This window comes from Portunus trituberculatus, chromosome 31, assembly GCF_017591435.1.
Source record: "Portunus trituberculatus isolate SZX2019 chromosome 31, ASM1759143v1, whole genome shotgun sequence".
Taxonomy (NCBI): domain Eukaryota; kingdom Metazoa; phylum Arthropoda; class Malacostraca; order Decapoda; family Portunidae; genus Portunus; species Portunus trituberculatus.
Genome location: NC_059285.1, coordinates 2,656,622 through 2,674,412, shown reverse-complemented (window position 1 = coordinate 2,674,412; position 17,791 = coordinate 2,656,622). Strand labels below are relative to the sequence as shown.

The window sequence follows — 17,791 nt, the reverse complement described above, 5'->3', positions numbered from 1 at the left end:
CTGTGTCTTGACAGTTATAATTCAGGAGATCCCATAATAAAGCAACATTTTTACGCAAGACTCCAGTGAAGTAGCTCTGAGTGTTGCACTTTGATTCTAAATTAAAAGTGAGGGTTAAAAAGCTAGAGACAAATGATGAATATGATCCATGTGATGTAATAACACCAGCAGTGATGGTGAGATACCTGGCACGGTGAGGAGTGTGATCTGTGGTTGGGGATTCATGTGTAACCCTGGAGGCTTCTCTAAAGGTGGTGGTTCCAAGGAGCTTCAACTGGGACAGACCCAAGGTTGATGAGTCACGGGGCCGGTGGAGCCGTACCACCACGATGGATGCCACCACTGGCCGGGGCAGAACGAGCCGCACCCGAGAGAGGCCAGCTGTACTTAGTGGTCCGCTTACTGGCATGAGGTAGCCTCCTTCAACTCCAACTTCTACAGAAACAGCTGAGGGACAAGCTGCAAAGGGAATCAGATCACATTTTGAAAATGATTTCCACAGACAAACGTAACAAAAAATGAGGTCAAGGTAAATAGCAATAGGTCAGGATGCAGTGTTAAGCAGGATAGGTACTCACACACAAGGGACACAGTGTGTGGGAAGAGGTGGACTTCATGAAGTAACACAGCACAGGGCAGTGTGAGAGTGAGGTCCACCCAGCTTTCATCAGGATAGAAGTGGTATGACCAGGGTGCACTCTGTGGTGAAGTTGAGACATTATTACTCATTGTTAAAATTAAGCCTTATCTACATACCAAGTAATTGTCAAGTTTTCCCAAGAAACAAATATAAAACTAAGCTTTCCTCACCTTGGTCCTCTGAAACAGCTGATTGGAGTCCACTAAAACATTGGCAGGTCGGGCAGTGGGGTTGCTGGATGTGACCACAGCCAGAGGAGCAAAGTTGTACAGGCCTTCAGTTTGCTCAATTGGTTCATTACGTTTATTAGAAGGTGCATTCTGGGTAGAGGGTGGTAGAGGAGGGGCAAGGTGGTTCATCACAGCTGTCACTAGGCCTCCTCGACCACCACCCATCATTCCGACACTGTTCACCAAATTCTCCCAAAGCATCTGACAAGAATATGACAGTAAGATTGAGTAAAGAACAAAATATCTACTTACAACTTATTTGCTATTTATTATATTTTCAAACTGTTGTTGAGGCAACAATATGAAGTTTACTGAGGATTATGGAAATGAAGTATGTGAGTTTGAAGGTTTGTGAGCTGATTTGCACCCACCTTCATGCCTCCCATGGCAGCAAACTGCTCCAGGATGGTTGGGCAGTCCAGCACCCTTGTGAAGAAGCAGAGGGCTGGCTCAGATAGTGAAGGGGGACTCCACCACCCACCTAGAAGACAAAGAAAGTTGGCTTTTATGATGCTAAAATATGTCAGATTATGATCCCTGTATGTTCGTACAGGCAAAAAATAACTGATGATGAAACAATTAAACAGTGGGGTTTCGTAAGTCATTAAGTGCAGATTATGTTCAATATAGATATCTGAAACAATGATACAAAATTATGATATGTAGCAATATTTGATCATCAAAATTATAGCTAAGCCTAATCTTGAAATCAACACTGTTGAATAATAAATATATAATTGAAACAAATATTATTGATTATAGACAAGAAATTTGTCAAACAGGCTTTCTGTTTCCAAAAATGATAAAGGACTAAAGGAAGAGATGCCCTTCTCTTTAAATATATTAAAATAAAGGGAAGAAAATTTTACCAGTTAGGTGAAGTGGGAGTATATGAGCTGTACTGAATTTTGTTACCTGGGGTGATGAAGGCAACAAGGGGTGCCAAGATGAGGTGAGGTGAGGTGGCCTTGCTGTTAAGTGTGAGAAGCAGCTGGTGGAGTGCCTCTGTCAAAGTCTCACCAAGGCACAGCTTCTCTGTTACCTCCCCACCCACAGTCCCCAGTAACATGGAAACACTGCCACCCTCACATGCTGCAGCAGACTTCAGGAGCAGCTGCATTGTTTCTCCATTCTGCAGTACTGTGGAGGATGAACAAATGGTAACCTGACATGTCTTTATCTCTTGCACCGAGGGATGGTGTACACTGCATCTCCCAAGTTTTCTTTAAGTAGTTCCAGAAATAAAACAATAATATTCCCCCCCAAAAAAAAAGGACTATGTACATTCACTCTTCCTCAGATAGGTGGAAGTTCTGGTGCTATTTCAATATTATAGGGAAGTGTATTTGCTAATGATAATATGGATCAAGTTATTGCATGTACAAGTAATTGATAATAAAAACTGGATTTCTTAACCCCTCCAACACGGGAACACGTATTTTGCATCCTCAGAGCGTTCCTGACATCTCTAAGGATGCGCATACTGTGTCATGGCTGTGTTCTACTAAGATGATGTGTTATTTTCTTCCCAGATACTGTATGAAATCTTTCAAAATGTAGGTCGTGTATAATATGATGGCTTGCTTGACTTTTACCATTGTTACAAAGGTGTATGATTCACTTACAACAGGAAAAATACTAATACACCTTACTGGCAATAATTTTGTTTTATTTTTCTTATGAAACCAATAGATTTGTTATTTTTATGGAACCAATAGACTACTTACCATAAAAATGCACATTTTCTGTCATTTGTCATCTTCAGAAAATGGCCAAGAGCCAGCAAACTATAATTTTTTTTTCTCTAGTATTTGCGTGAGCTTATTTCATAATGTACATACCGAGTGTGAAAAACACTATCAATCTTATTTCTGGGAGAGAGAGAGAGAGAGAGAGAGAGAGAGAGAGAGAGAGAGAGAGAGAGAGAGAGAGAGAGAGAGAGAGAGAGAGAGAGAGAGAGAGAGAGAGAGAGAGAGAGATGCCTCTGAGTCAGGTATTCCCCCCTCCATCTCCCAGCCCGGATATAGTGCCAGGAGTAATTTTCTATTGCCAAGAGCGAAGAGCTTAAGTCTTACAAGAATATTTCTGATTACCAAAATACGATTTTGTTAACTATCTAAACACAGAATACAAAATGCAAAATTATTTGAAATAAAAGTCAGAAAATCATGAGAATGCTGGAAAGCAAAGAATGAAGATGCTTTTTTGTGCAGTAGTTTGCAGATGAGTACCATGAAGTGTGTTTACCTGTATCAGTGAGGCAAGGTGTAGTATTGGGTGAGGCGTGGGGGCAGGTGATGTGATGAGGAGTCAGTCTGGCTTTGTGTTCATCAGTCTGGCTAGACTGTGGATGGTCTGAACGCTGCTGCTCCAGTTTGCTCGAGTCAGTGAGGGAGCCAGACTCCTCATATCCAGGGGTCACACTCGCACCACCTCGACCCTGAACAAATTATTATGAAATAGCATGCAGATACACAACACAAGAAACAAACTACCCAAAACACATCTTGAACAACTTCATACCTTGATTTCACTGTAATCAAACCAGTGAATACCACTTAAAGAATTATTAACCATTTCCTTCAAAAGAAATTCATTATCCCATCAACAAATTCCTGTAAGACAATAAAGATGTTGGCATACTCAAAACCCAAAATTTCTTATGAGCATAATCATTCAGTTGAAATCATCTTAATGACTGTATTTCATAAGAGGCTACAAAATTTTCTTAACACAAACCTGGGTTGAAGTGTGCAGTGGCGTCTGAGCGAGTTTACGGGACAGGTTGAGGAGGGAGCAAAGCAACGCCAGGCGGGAGGGAGCCGGTCCCTGCCGGCCATCTGAGCCCAACACTGAGGCAAACAGTCCTCCTAGCATAGTAGAGCTGTGGCTGGTGGCTCCATAGGTCACACCCTCATTGGACATCAAGTGGCTATGAACCAATACCACTGAAAAGGAACAAGTAGTCACACACATAATGATGGTGCATATGGACTCTGAAAGAGGTGTGATGCTAACTGAGATTGCCACATACAGGTGGTGGTGGTGAGATGGGTGGCTGTTCATTACCTGTGGAGCTAATGATGGCCAGGGGTGTGTGCATACGGTCCAGGCCCTCGTAGGACATGGCTAGCAAGGTCCCCAGCAGGCAGCATTGTGCATCTAATGGACCCATAGCCAGTGAAATGGCTCCCTGAGGTTCTAGTAGACGGGCCACCAGGGTGAGAAGAGCCTGCTTCAGGATGGCACCTGGTCCACTTGTAATACTGGCCACATCACAGCGTACTCTCAGCCGCACCAGCAGGTCTTCCAGCAAACCTGTTACTGTGCTGCCCACCTGTAACAATATGACGTCTATTAAAATCACACTCACCTTTACAATCATCTCAACTCTTTGTAAGCTCTCAAAAGTGTGCTTCTGTTCTCTCTTCAGCAGCTTACAAACAATACATGATTTCAACTAAAATTCTTTCTTTTCAGAATCTATCTCTATCATTCTGCTTACAGGACTATCTGTTAATTTTACCTTTAATAGCTACTATATTTTTGTCAAATCTGATTGCTTTCTACCATGAATAAAATTCTTGCAGGTGCAAAGATCCACCCTCAAGTCTTATACCCACCACATCACTTCTAGTGTCAGCTCCAGCAGTGCATGATCCTGTCAGGAGCTTCTGAAGTGTTGGCACAAAGTTAACATCTGTCACAATGTTAATAGCCAGCCCACTCTGAAAGACAATGGAAATAAACAAAGATATGAAAAAAATGGATACAAAATATTATAATACCTAGTATCCATAATAATCACATTATTTTCAATACTCTACTTAATTACGAAAGACAGATAAATCCTTTGCACTTTGACCAAACAGATCTCCAATTACGATCTCAGGTTCTGATGATTTTTCACATTTGGTCAGTGTGTGTGTGTGTGTGTGTGTATGTGTGTGTGTGTGTGTGTGTGTGTGTGTGTGTGTGTGTGTGTGTGTGTGTGTGTGTGTGTGTGTGTGTGTGTGTGTGTGTTGGCCCACTCACCAGGTCAACATTATCATACTGATCAGCAGCAGTAGCAGGTGGTGGTGGGGAGGGGTCATGGGGGGTATGGTTGCAGCAGAGGGTGAGGGTCTGCAGCACCAGGCACCAACACCTCATGCTGACACTGCCACTCCTGCAATACAACCATGTTCTTCAAAACACACATACAGTATTAATATTGCTCTACTGTAACTATCTATGACCATTTTAGTCCTCACAATATAGCCACATTTCTGCAACAATGCCACTACTTTATCCTCATTACACACATTCTTTTCACCATGTACAACAAAGAGAAAAATAAATTAACATCTTAAACAGTTTACTATTTAATCCATATAATCTCAAAATTCAATAACAGTTTTGTCTTTATTGTCACAAATGAGTAGTAATGGCTACAGGTATACAAGTACATAAAAAAAAAACTAATTATGCTTAAAAAAAAAAAATAATAAAATAAATAAATAAATAAAAAAAATGCATCTGTTAACAAAACAATTATCTCTTCTCTACCTGAAAAAAATAACTTGCCTAATACAGTAACACCTGTCTCCTTATAGGCAGAATGCATCACTTACACTACATACCACATCATCTCTTCCCTTAAGGCTTCACTACCAACCTTAACCAATAGATCACCACAGCAAACTCACGGAACCACTTCACAATTCTTGATTAAAACCCGTGCAGCAAACACTAATACCACATCTAACAACAAATCACTATCAGTTCTTTTTAACATCACTTGACATGATCTTTTTTTTACAAGTAGAGGCCTGTGTGTATTCTAACAGTTAGGACATGGATGCAATGGTTCAGGGGTCTACCTTCAAGCTTCATTTCCTTTCATACAACAGGGACTCTATGAATGTCAACAAAATGCCACATACTCTATTCCATTTTAATTATGTCACAAGGGTGTACATGGGACTATGGTGTCTATAAAAGTTACTGAGAGAGAGAGAGAGAGAGAGAGAGAGAGAGAGAGAGAGAGAGAGAGAGAGAGAGAGAGAGAGAGAGAGAGAGAGAGAGAGAGAGAGAGAGAGAGAGAGAGAGAGAGAGAGAGAGAGCAATATCATGCAGTCACTCCACTCACCCACTGCACTCACCTAACAACAGCAGCGAGGAGGGATGATACAGCACGGGGAGTGAGAGGGAGAGTGGGGTCTAGGGATGGGGTGTACTTGCCCCCTGCCAGTTCAAGGTTGATGCTCAGCCACAGCCCTAACACTGACTCCACATGGCTCCCATCAAACTGTGGGCAGAAAAGAGGATATGTTGCAACAATATATACTTGGGTTTTGATAGAAATGGTCAGACTGGCAATGACTGAGCTGAAGACTGAACTACAAAATTGTGTACTTGTACTCATGTACAGGAAAGGTTCTAACTATATCTAGTCTCCTTTACAGATACAGCACTCATAGATTGTAAACAAATATCTAGTAGCTTACACAGTAAATTTCTTTTATTGTTCTCCATGAGTAAATAGAATAAAGAATTTATCTCTATCAAACATGTGTTTCCGCAAGGGAAAATTTCCAAAAAAATTTACCACTAATGAAAGTGTGTGTAAAGCCTTGCTGTTTCTTGTAATTAACATAAAATGCAGTTATACAGTTGAGTATGCATAAACAACAGCATATTATTTATATTTTTCATGCAAACCTATCACTGCAGATATGAGTGCATCAACAAAGCTGACTTGGAAGATCACATGAAAGATCTACAGAATAATGTGAAGCTTATGAGTGAGCAGGAGATGGTGACAATGGAAAAGAGAGCTAATACCTAACCAAGTAGAGGTAGAAGAACCTTACCTCCATGGAAAGATGAAGCAGAATCTTCTGGAAGACATCAGTGAGTAGGTGAACACTGGCTGTAAGGTCACCTGGCCCACACACCTCATTGTCCCCCCAGATACTGCCCCCAACCTGCAACATAATACACTCAATGAGAAGACTTCAACATACATACTACTTAGAAGCATTAATACTCGTATTATATTATAAGTACAAATATCTTACATCACTTTACATCCTTTAACAATATATATCAAATTTCAACACCAAAAAAATCTATATGATTCACTTAACACTGACTTACAATACTTTACATTAAAAAAAAAAAAAAAAAAAAAAAAAAAAAAAAATTGTTTATTGTAAAATTAGTAATTTCATTGTTTTTTTTAGAAACAAAGAGAAATGAGCAACATGCAAATATCTCAAGACAAGAAGAATTCTATCATATTGTGCAAGACAAATACAAGGCAGTGACTCATAGATACCCACAACCCAAAAGGAAAAGTGTATTTACAGCCTGTTTAGGATTTAAAGGTATGTTGCTCTTTAAAATCCACTTCTGTAATTCACATACATAGTAAGTGAAGTAACAATAACAATAGGTGTTAAAATCTAACCTTTGATGAGTAAATATCATAAGACACTTACAACTGAAATTCTTGAACCACTAATACTACCTTGAGAGGAGCAGTAACAGCCAAGGAAAGACGGGACGTGTGGACAGCAGCCATCATATGTAGTCTAAGTTCAGACAAGAGTGAGACACCAGCTTCCAGTCTTGCATCCACAGCTGTTGAATGTTCCAGGCCTGGGTATGGAGAGCAGGCCAATGGAGCACCGACTGCCTCGCCACCAATGCTGCCCCTTGTGTCCTTGCCACAGCGATTGTTTGGGTGGTTGGGCAGTGTTGGTGCAAGGTATGAAGGTGGAAAACTACTGCAAAGTTTAAAAAGAAAGCAATGAATAATTCATGAACAAGGAAAAAAATATGTTGTTCTTTATGTTCATACATAAGAGACAGGTGAAAGCACATGAATATCAAAGACAAAATGTTAAAAGTGATGTTGAGAAATTTAGTTCCTTCAAAATGGATATACAGTAAGACAGATCTGGATAAAAAAAATAATTTATAATTTCAAGAATATTAAACTTGATAAAAGCATTCCTAGAAAAAGAACTGCACCAACTTTGCTTAAATGATGGATCCTCCTGGTAAGCAACACACACACACACACACACACACACACACACACACACACACACACACACACACACACACGGCCCGGTAGCTCAGTGGTTAGAGCACTGGCTTCACAAGCCAGATGACCGGGGTTCGATTCCCCGGCCGGGTGGAGATATTTGGGTGTGTCTCCTTTCACGTGTAGCCCCTGTTCACCTAGCAGTGAGTAGGTACGGGATGTAAATCGAGGAGTTGTGACCTTGTTGTCCCGGTGTGTGGTGTGTGCCTGGTCTCAGACCTATCCCAAGATCAGAAATAATGAGCTCTGAGCTCGTTCTGTAGGGTAACGTCTGGCTGTCTCGTCAGAGACTGCAGCAGATCAAACAGTGAATTACACACACACACACACACACACACACACACACACACACACAGTTAATTCTTGGTTAAGTTAGATTCATAGTTACGTTAAGGATTTAATTGTTTTAATGTCCCCCCCCACTGTACATTTTCAGTGTAAACTTTTTGTGGCACTGCCAAATTAATAAACCGTATATTATTATTATTACACACACACACACACACACACAAGAATGACAAAGTAAGAGTATGATGAAAAAATTTTAACCATTACGAGAAAACCCAGACTTGAATATGCAGCAGTAGTGTGGTCTCCACATATGCAAAAGAATATAAAGAAATTAGAAGAAAGAATTCAAAGAATAGCTACAAAGATAGTGCCAGAAATGAAGGACTTTACCTATGAAGAAAAACTGAAGGAATTGGGACTACCAACTCGGAAGGATAGACAGGAGAGAGGAGATCTAATAATCATTTACAAGATAGTATGGAAAAGATAGAAAGACAAGACATGGTATCACTGACTGAAGATGAAGATAGAAGGACGAGAGGACACTCCAAGACCACGAAGTCAATATTTGAAGAACATTAAAAAGTTTAGCTTTTCTATGTATGATGGTGGACATCTCGAGCAGACTGAGTGAAGAGATTGTAACAGCAGAAAATGGGCATAAATCTAAAGAAAAGTTGAATAAAAACAGATATGGAAAAAGATCACTATAAGCCCCACTTGAAGCCTGTAAAATAGTACAACTAGGTAAATACACACACACACACACACACACACACACATGCAAATATGTGCAAAAACATGAACTTTTTTTAAAAAGTCTTACTTTGACATGGCCAGCTCAATGGAGGTGAAGGTGTTGGTGGTGGAGGCAGTGGTAGTGAATGGGGGCGCCATGTCTGCCAGGTACTCCCCTATCATGTCTTCACTCTCAGAGCTGTCATCCAGGTCTAGGAATGCGTATTTTCCTGTCACATGAACATAAGTGGTCAAGAAACTGTATGGCACATGATGAAGATCCTACTATAAAATATGAATTCCAAGCATTCATTAGGAAAGCTCATTGAGACTGATTGATGTAAAGATGAATGGTCTAACACACAACCTTTCACTATGCAAGCATACTATTGGTTCATTTCAGGTTAAACTCAGTGAAATTTCTGCTGAAGAATACTTTAAATGTCCACTCTTATGATTAATTATACATATATATATATATATATATATATATATATATATATATATATATATATATATATATATATATATATATATATATATATTTTTTTTTTTTTTTTTTCTTTTTTTATCCTATTTGTCTAAAAACTTGAAATATGTATGCATTTCCTTTACTACTCCTGCACTTACCTGGTAGGTCATCTTCATCCAGAGGAGTGTAATGAGTCGTAGCCATGCTGACCACTGGTGGACTGAGGGATGTGGCTGACTGGTCTGCCTGGCAGTTCTGTGTGGCCACGCATTGCCCTAGTGTTCCATTGGTTTCCTCTTGGGGGGAGGCAGCAGCAGCTCCTTCATCAGTAGTGCCATTGGCTGTCCCACTAGATATTCCTGAGGGCCCTGGCTGGCTGGGTGCAGATAGGGAGGTGGTGGCGGAGGATCGAGCAGCATCCAGCACCAAATCAAAGTTGTCAACATCCTCTCGATGGTGGTCGGCACTCACCACCACTACCGCACCACACACCCGCTCTCCTGCAACACCACAATAACAATGACTAAGAGCAAAGCCAAATGTCAGATATCTAATTCCTTACAGAACTTTCTCTTTCAAAACAATACTACTATAAATGTTAACTGCATACATCTTTAATTTCTACATCTTCCCATAACATTTAGAAATTGTGATATTCCTGGAAGTGTAAAGAAAGCAACAGTTGAAATCATTAAGAGAAACAAGTCATTGGATTGCAAAATTGGATACAAAAAGAGGAATTATAAGCTTTTGACTGTATCCTACTTAGAAATTGTATGCACTTGATTTCCTAAACACAATTCATGTGAAAACACTTCAAGAAATCAAAACAAAAATTGCATTCATGAATGAGCTATTACCAATGAAATCAACTAGTGTGCTGGCCTACCTTCCAACACATCCTGCAGCAGACAGGTGAGGGCATGAAGGGCCCAGGGGGCACCCCATGTTGTATCCAGGGTGAGGGCATGACGTAGCAGGGCTCCAAGTTGGTCACTGCTCACAATCTCCCCCAGAGCTGGGCTAGGTCGTACTACACTGACAAGTCCCCCAATTACCTGCAACATAACAAATTACACATCTTTCCATATATACTGTACAATGATAGATGTGAAACTAAAATAACTCATGGAAACAATCTTTTCATATCTTGGCCTTTGCAAAGACTGATGTAAGTACCAATTTCATACACTGAACTGCAAATGCTGCACACTTACTCTACAAAAATATGGGAGAAAACTATTAATGATCCTACCTTACAAGTCAGAAGGAAAGAATCCACACAGCATGGTGAACTAGAATTCATGAGGAGCTTGACCAGGCCATGAGCCACAGACAGGGAGGTGGCTCGATCCAATGTGGTGAAGGTTTCCCCTGGGGTGTCTGAGTCATCTTTGCGAGATCCAGCAGTGCCAGAGGATGTGGATGTGGTGCGTGAATAGCGCCTCACAATGGAGCGACGAATGGTATCTAATTTGTGGTAAATCTCCCCGCTGAGGGCTCCTAGTACCTGCTACAAGAGAGAAAGTTAGCAAAATCAAGAACATTAGTTGCCAATGTCTATATACACTTTTTATACCAGGATAAACCATCCCTTAAAGGCAAATAGTCAAGACAAGACGCCAGTCATGTCTTGTCTCATGAAGTAATAAAGACATTATGCTGGGAAGTCCCTATTCCCATAATGGTCATTATTAATACTACATATGACAAACAAGAAATACTGATACAAAATACATGCTCTTTGTCTTAGAGTAATTTCTGTGGTTAACTATCAAGTGTGACCACAATTGTTTGTGGTAAAGTCTCCTCTATATCTTTACACTGTACATCAATCCAAATCCAAAACCACAACAGCACAATGCATACCCCAGAGCCTACTTCTCCAAGGGATTTTGTGGCTGTTTCCAAGTTAACCAGCTGCTGCTTCTGATTGTGAACTAGTCTCTTTCGTAGCCTTTCCCGTGGTGCCCGTGGAGCGCTGCGGCCGGTCTCACTACCCCGCCGCTGAAGACAACTCTCAGCAGCTAGCCAGGCCCATCGGCCCCCTCCTCCTGTGCCAAACAAAACCCATCATATATAATATGCAAAGAAAATTCTTTACTATTATGCTTTAATTATCTCTTTCTCTCTCTCTCTAAAGCATGAAAAAGAATGGCATATACTTCAAAGTTCTGGGAAGTTTGCTCATAATTTAATTCGTTAGGGGTCCTGATAATCCTTTATAGAATGAATTCAAGTTTGAATAATTTGTTCAGGAACATATAGAAAAATTCAAGTGTGAGTAATATGTTTAGGAGTGTAAATTCTAGAAAGCAACACTTACCACCGTCTTTAGTCTTCTCAGCCTCAGTTTTCCTTGCTGGAGTGAGAGCATCCAGACAAAGGGACAGGTACAGTAATAACCAAGATACAAGGTGTGTGTCAACATGAGGGCCACCAGTGGTCCAAGAAGGCCACACTGGGTCTGGCACTGGGGCTGCAGTGCCATGAAGTTGAGCTGAGAGTGCGCGGAGAATAGCATCAATCACCTGACTCCCTCGCCCGCTTCCTACACTTTTCTGGCCAAGGAATGTAAGCAGCGCAAACACTCTGGGGAAGAAAAACAGTGTGAAACAGAATGGCAACAATACAGCTTCAAACACCAACTTAGCCATCTCAGCAAAATTACTTCTTGGCTCATTCACTACAGCTATGAAGTCCACATAAAAATCAACTGAAATTGTCAATGCTTATATTAATTCCTTCACCTATACATATAACTGCAAAACATGAATTAGTTATACTTTCATCTTTTCAAGTAAACTGTGATTCTAGAGGCAACTACAAGGAAAGGATATGAACTACATCACTATCAATGGAAATGCAAGATCTCAACTGCTATTTCTATATGATGAAGCCTGCTCTCTGTGTTGCCTTTGTGACTATCTTCAAGTGAGGTTCTAGAGTCAAATGACATGTAAACAACCAAAGGAAACAAAAATTTTTCCAGTAGTTAAATCACTAATATATTTTGTTGTACTAAATAGTGTGAAGTATTCAGATGTAGTAATGAAGACTAGTGATGGGATGCTCTAATCAATCACTGTTATGAGGTCTTACAATGACATTTCATCAACAGAAATAAAAAAAAATTCAGTTCCTACCTGGTAGCAGGGAAGTGGAGAGTGTTGGTAGCCGTGAAGAGACTGACCATTGTAGAGGCTAAAAAGTCACCCCACCAAGGCTGGCCAGCACACAGACGGGCCAGCAGGGAGGCCACTCCAACCTGTGCTGCTTTTGGGCCTCGGACACATACCTGCTCTACCAGGACTCTTGCCTGATCTGGTCCACACCATTCCACCAGGTTGTGGGGCACCTGTCAAGTAAAAAAACAAGTAAATATTAATGAATAAATATGGGTGGCTTGAAATGGACTCCTGATGCACACCATTAATTACATTAGACTTATTACCTTCCATTCCCTCATTTACACTTTATTGTGCATTAACATCTAGAACATTTATTGCCATCACTCGAACCACCCACTCTTAAAACCTTAGCTTTCCCAATATTCATTAAAATATTTTTTTTAGGTATCCTACCAAAGATTTCCTTGAACCAACAAAAAATTCCTTGACAATTTGAGCATGTATGAATGGCAAACAAATTTTCACACTAGGAATTACATAGATGCAAGTACTTACAGCCATGCCAGAGATGGGAAGGGAGAGAGTGAGGAGGCAGTCAAGGAGATACTGCATGAGTGTGGCTAGTTTGTCTGAGGAGGCTGTGGTGGCTGAGTGTTGATTCTTGGCAGAGGATGGAGAGTAAGGGGCTGCTCCCCCAGGATCTCCTATGCTCCCACCCACAGACTGCAGGCGACGCATCACAGACACAACCAGATTGAGGTGCTGCTGCTCCAACATACATTCCTGATGAAGACAGACAGAAGTGAGAAAGGTAGGTGTGCATACATGAACTCTCTTTGCCAATAAACCAAATTATTAATTAATAATAACCAGTCAGTATAACTAGGACATATACATATATACTGATTTATGACTTAATTGAGTACAACCGATTTCTCCATAGAAAGAAGTGCCTCATATCCGGGAAAGTGAAAGATTTCTTTCAACATTAGACAGAACATTTTGTCCCTCCCAACACCAAAATATGCCACAACACTTTCATAACTTGTGTGATTTTTCTATCAATAAAAATTTGTCTATATAAAAATTACAGTCTACAGGAAACTTCACATAAAAAGAAATTACAGACTTTTGTAATACCTCACTATTATTGTTAACCCAAAAGTTTTTCAAACAGCTTCATCATACAGTTCTAGTTAGGACAGGAATTGCAAAATGAAGACTTTTCAATGTCCTACTTCCTTACAGTATTGCATGATCAGTTACATATCTCTCTTACTATATGCATTCCAGACTCCTCACAAATTCCTTGCACTTAATGAAATCTGCACTGTGCTATACCTGAAAGGCATGGGTTATCTTTCTCTCTAAGTCTGCATCACGAGAGCTGTAGGGAAGCTCTGCAGCACCAAAGGATGTGTGAGGTGTTGAGGGAGTGGTGGGACTCATGAGGAGAGGGTGCAGCAAGGCCCGGAGCTTGCTGCATGCCAAGCTGTACCGGCAGCCAATGTCTTCAACAACACTGGCCAGTACTGTCAGTTGTGTCTGTTACAAGTGAAATTATTAATGATAATAGAATTAGAATAATGTGATTTCCAGTTTTTATGTTAAATATAAGTTCCAATGATTTCAATTCCTTCAAATCCTTCAAATGCTCATCTTATGCAATCAATATCTCCTGCATTTGTGTTATCACAATCATATACTTTCCAAAAGGCTCTCAATATCCAAGTTACCTGAGCTGACTGTTTATTAACTACAGTTGGCTGCACCTCATCTGGCTGCAACTGCCAAGGTAGGATGAGAGTGTGGCCATAAAAGGCACCCACAGGAATGCGGCACTGGGAGGAGCTGTTCATTCCGTACCTCCCTAAGGTGGTGACCTGAAAGCCATGAGGGTGAGATGAGACAAGAAATTGAGTAGAGGTGGCAAAGAGCAGTGAACTCGGCTTCTAAATCCTTATTATTTCATTAGGCTTTTCACATACAAATCACTAAAACTGATTTCCCATGAATTAATGACAATCTACCTTCCCAGCAGTGCAGTTACTCAAGCACCTGACTAGTTCCCTTTACTAGTTCTGCCTAATTTTGGTTTGTAGTGACTGCTATGTAAAACATCATGTTTAATTACCTTCCCTATCCATACATTAATTCTATTGCTGGCACCTTTGCCTTAATAACGAGTAATAATAAGTTTATTCTTTCTGTTCTTTTTCATTAGTCAATTATAGTAATTATTTTTCATCTGTTCTTAGTCTACCACACAATTCTACATCCTTCACTTTATTCACAATTGTATACAAGCCAAGATTATTTATTAGCCTAAACTAAGAAGAAAATTTGAGCAATCAACAAACAGACATACCTTCAAGTATCGACAAAGGGGAGGGGGTTGCAGATCAGCAAGTATCAGTGGCCTCAAGCCAATGTCAGAGGCCACTACCAGCCGCTCCCCATCCATGTCCTCACCAGTCATCCAGATGTCAATGCTGAGGGACACTAGGTCACCACAGGCAGGGATAACCACATCTACAAAACAATGTACAATGAGTGTGACCTAGATTCTCAGAGGAACAGGTTAAAGAATAAATGAATGAATAAATAAATAAATAAATAAATTATACTTGATGGCACCATGGCTGGAGAAAATTGAAATGTACGTATATAGAAAACACGTCAAAAAAAGAAATAGACTTGTGTCAAGATGGAAATAGTGAAATGCAGTATCTTAAAAAGAGTTATAGTTAACAAGTATTAACACAGATTAAGTTAACATATGACTTCTAAGATTAAGAATACAATAGATACAAATAAGAAGTTAAGTTGACTCCATATTAAGTACCATAAATACATATGCAATGTGTTTCTTAAAGCTTTTAATAAATTTCCTTTCTTCAGACAAATCTAAGTTTTACATTTTACCTTCTACATACAAAGAAAAATGTGTTCAAGTGGACAAAGTATAAGTGCTTACCAGTCAGCAGTACTGGGGAGCCAAAGTCTAGGACAACAAAACGGCGTGCCCCAGAGTGCATCCTTTCAATGACAAGCATTTGCTGCGGGGGAAGTGAGAGGAGCTGCTGCCATGGGGCACCCAAGGTATTCTGGACTGTTGGACCTTTCTTCCCTCCTCCTCCTGATCCATCCTTGACCTGGGGATGGCTGCCTGAAGGAGTAGATGCCTTGCTTTCTATGGAACTTACATCTTCCTCACTTTTCCTCTTTGCATATGAACTTGGTCCGCCAACTTGCTTAGCTACTTCAGACTCCTTCTTGTCTGCATAAATTAATTTCAAGTCTAAAGCTTGGATTTCAGCCAAGAGCATGGCATCAATACTTTCATGGTCTGGAGTGGCCTCTGATGAGCTGCTAGATGATGAGATGGTGCTGACCTCCTCCTTTGCCTCCCCATCCTTGACTGGTCCATCGAGGGGCAGCAGTGCTGGCGAGGTGGAGTTCTCAGCTGCCACCACCTTGGCCAGGGTCTGAGTGCGCTGCTTAGCCTGTGAAGAAAGCCACATCAAGCCCTTGCTTCACCTCCACTGCAGTATTTTAGCCGAAGGATTTTCAGGCATTTCAAATCCTTTTAAAATACTGTCATGCTTCTTACAAACCCTTAAAACAAATATATATATATATATATATATATATATATATATATATATATATATATATATATATATATATATATATATGAAATATTATAAATGTAAAGCAGCCATAAGATTATCTAATTACATACAAGGCAGAAAAAATGTCTTGGTTGAAGTGATAATCATTAATTCTACTAAAGATATAATAAAAACACATACACATTTCCAACTTTGCAAAACATCTGACGATCAAACTCACGTCAAATCAAATATGAATGATGATCTTATGCACAACCAAGGCAAGAAACTCAACAACAAAATTAACTGTCTTAACATTTTCAAAACAACAAACTTAGAATAAGATCAAATCCCAAGAAATGATTCAAGCTTGTTTTGATAAGCCAGCCTTCTTGTTTCTATAATCTTCACTAAGACAGTTAACTTGTGTCCATAATATCTCAATGGGAAAATAATGGAGCAATTAAAGGATATTTGTTTTTGCCACAAATGTAAAGCACAGACCAGACAAATACTCTGACATGACCACAGAAAGGTTACAGACTTTCACAAAATTTTCCGTGAAAATTATTCAAATTATTTACCATTACAGATGACAGTGATTTAAAGAAAAAGAAGAATACAGCAAATTTAGTTCTTTGTCTACTGATTCACATGTCTGGACTTATTTTACTTCACTTGTTGGCCCACCTTCTGCAGGCAGTGCTTCATGGAAGCAAGCTGATCACTGAGGGTCTGCAGCTTCTCCAGGTATGTCTTGGTTGCCTTCTTGGCCAACAACAGTTCCACTGCCTGGTTTTTGACAGCCATGTCCTCAACTGCCTTGTGCAGCTGCCCAATGCAAAGTGAGAGTCAGAGAGGACAATGGCAAGGATCGATCAATTACTGCCCCAGCAACATCACTACAGCACTGACACTGACACAAGGTAGACAGCTCAATCAAGACTCTGTGGTGGCACCTGAAGCCACAACCACCTTAATCACTCATGTGATTCTCAAATAAATTACTGTTCCCTATCTTGTTGCCTCATACTTTTGGTGCTTGGACCACCTCAGCCCCATTGCTCTCAAGAAGGACCCCCAAGCCACCCTTTAAGAAGATCCTGGAGCAGCCACTGCCACTACTATTTAATGATGTGTACTTGATGAGGGAGGAGACAATAATACAGAAGTGCTCAGATAATAAGCATACAAGACAAATGCTTGTTTTATAAGAAGATGCTCAATTATACTTCAGTAATGCATAATGGCTTCTTGGTATTTGTAATCTCACTACTCATGATCCTGGAATATTTCTGATTTGCCAAATTCAGACTTGACACCACATGTCCTGCCATATAAGAGCAGCCTTCACTGACTACTTCCATGACTTTTCAGTATCCTTTGACTGACTGTTCAAGGTCTACTAGTATTTCCATAAAAAAGAGAAAGACTGTTACAACACTGACAAATTACAAGTGACATTTCAAATGTAGCATGCTAGTAAAAGCATGATGAAATCAACCTCACTGATTCTGCCCATTGTTTGAAAAAATCTGTGTGTGTGTATATATATATATATATATATATATATATATAT

The 17,791-nt window shown here is 40.1% G+C and overlaps 1 protein-coding gene across 5 annotated transcripts in view; it reads right to left on the bottom strand.

Moving 5' to 3' along the window:
- The window catches only part of LOC123511664 (baculoviral IAP repeat-containing protein 6-like), a 68,912-nt gene that overhangs the window by 16,905 nt on the left and 34,216 nt on the right, over nucleotides 1-17,791 (bottom strand). For 2 of the 5 annotated variants that reach the window (XM_045267714.1, XM_045267715.1), the window contains exons 23-48: nucleotides 16,903-17,043; nucleotides 15,576-16,104; nucleotides 14,967-15,130; nucleotides 14,335-14,481; nucleotides 13,940-14,143; nucleotides 13,154-13,381; nucleotides 12,614-12,825; nucleotides 11,794-12,059; nucleotides 11,337-11,521; nucleotides 10,723-10,980; nucleotides 10,357-10,525; nucleotides 9,626-9,967; nucleotides 9,084-9,225; nucleotides 7,385-7,643; nucleotides 6,726-6,839; nucleotides 6,015-6,160; nucleotides 4,906-5,038; nucleotides 4,494-4,598; nucleotides 3,940-4,207; nucleotides 3,610-3,818; nucleotides 3,118-3,310; nucleotides 1,786-2,010; nucleotides 1,242-1,351; nucleotides 811-1,071; nucleotides 579-699; nucleotides 186-459 (exon numbers count right to left, since the gene is read on the bottom strand). In XM_045267714.1, coding sequence (XP_045123649.1) covers nucleotides 186-459; nucleotides 579-699; nucleotides 811-1,071; nucleotides 1,242-1,351; nucleotides 1,786-2,010; nucleotides 3,118-3,310; nucleotides 3,610-3,818; nucleotides 3,940-4,207; nucleotides 4,494-4,598; nucleotides 4,906-5,038; nucleotides 6,015-6,160; nucleotides 6,726-6,839; nucleotides 7,385-7,643; nucleotides 9,084-9,225; nucleotides 9,626-9,967; nucleotides 10,357-10,525; nucleotides 10,723-10,980; nucleotides 11,337-11,521; nucleotides 11,794-12,059; nucleotides 12,614-12,825; nucleotides 13,154-13,381; nucleotides 13,940-14,143; nucleotides 14,335-14,481; nucleotides 14,967-15,130; nucleotides 15,576-16,104; nucleotides 16,903-17,043 — 5,405 coding nt within the window. The remainder of the gene's footprint in view (nucleotides 1-185; nucleotides 460-578; nucleotides 700-810; nucleotides 1,072-1,241; nucleotides 1,352-1,785; nucleotides 2,011-3,117; nucleotides 3,311-3,609; nucleotides 3,819-3,939; nucleotides 4,208-4,493; nucleotides 4,599-4,905; nucleotides 5,039-6,014; nucleotides 6,161-6,725; nucleotides 6,840-7,384; nucleotides 7,644-9,083; nucleotides 9,226-9,625; nucleotides 9,968-10,356; nucleotides 10,526-10,722; nucleotides 10,981-11,336; nucleotides 11,522-11,793; nucleotides 12,060-12,613; nucleotides 12,826-13,153; nucleotides 13,382-13,939; nucleotides 14,144-14,334; nucleotides 14,482-14,966; nucleotides 15,131-15,575; nucleotides 16,105-16,902; nucleotides 17,044-17,791) is intronic. The other 3 variants (XM_045267717.1, XM_045267718.1, XM_045267716.1) reach the window with 2 other exon arrangements.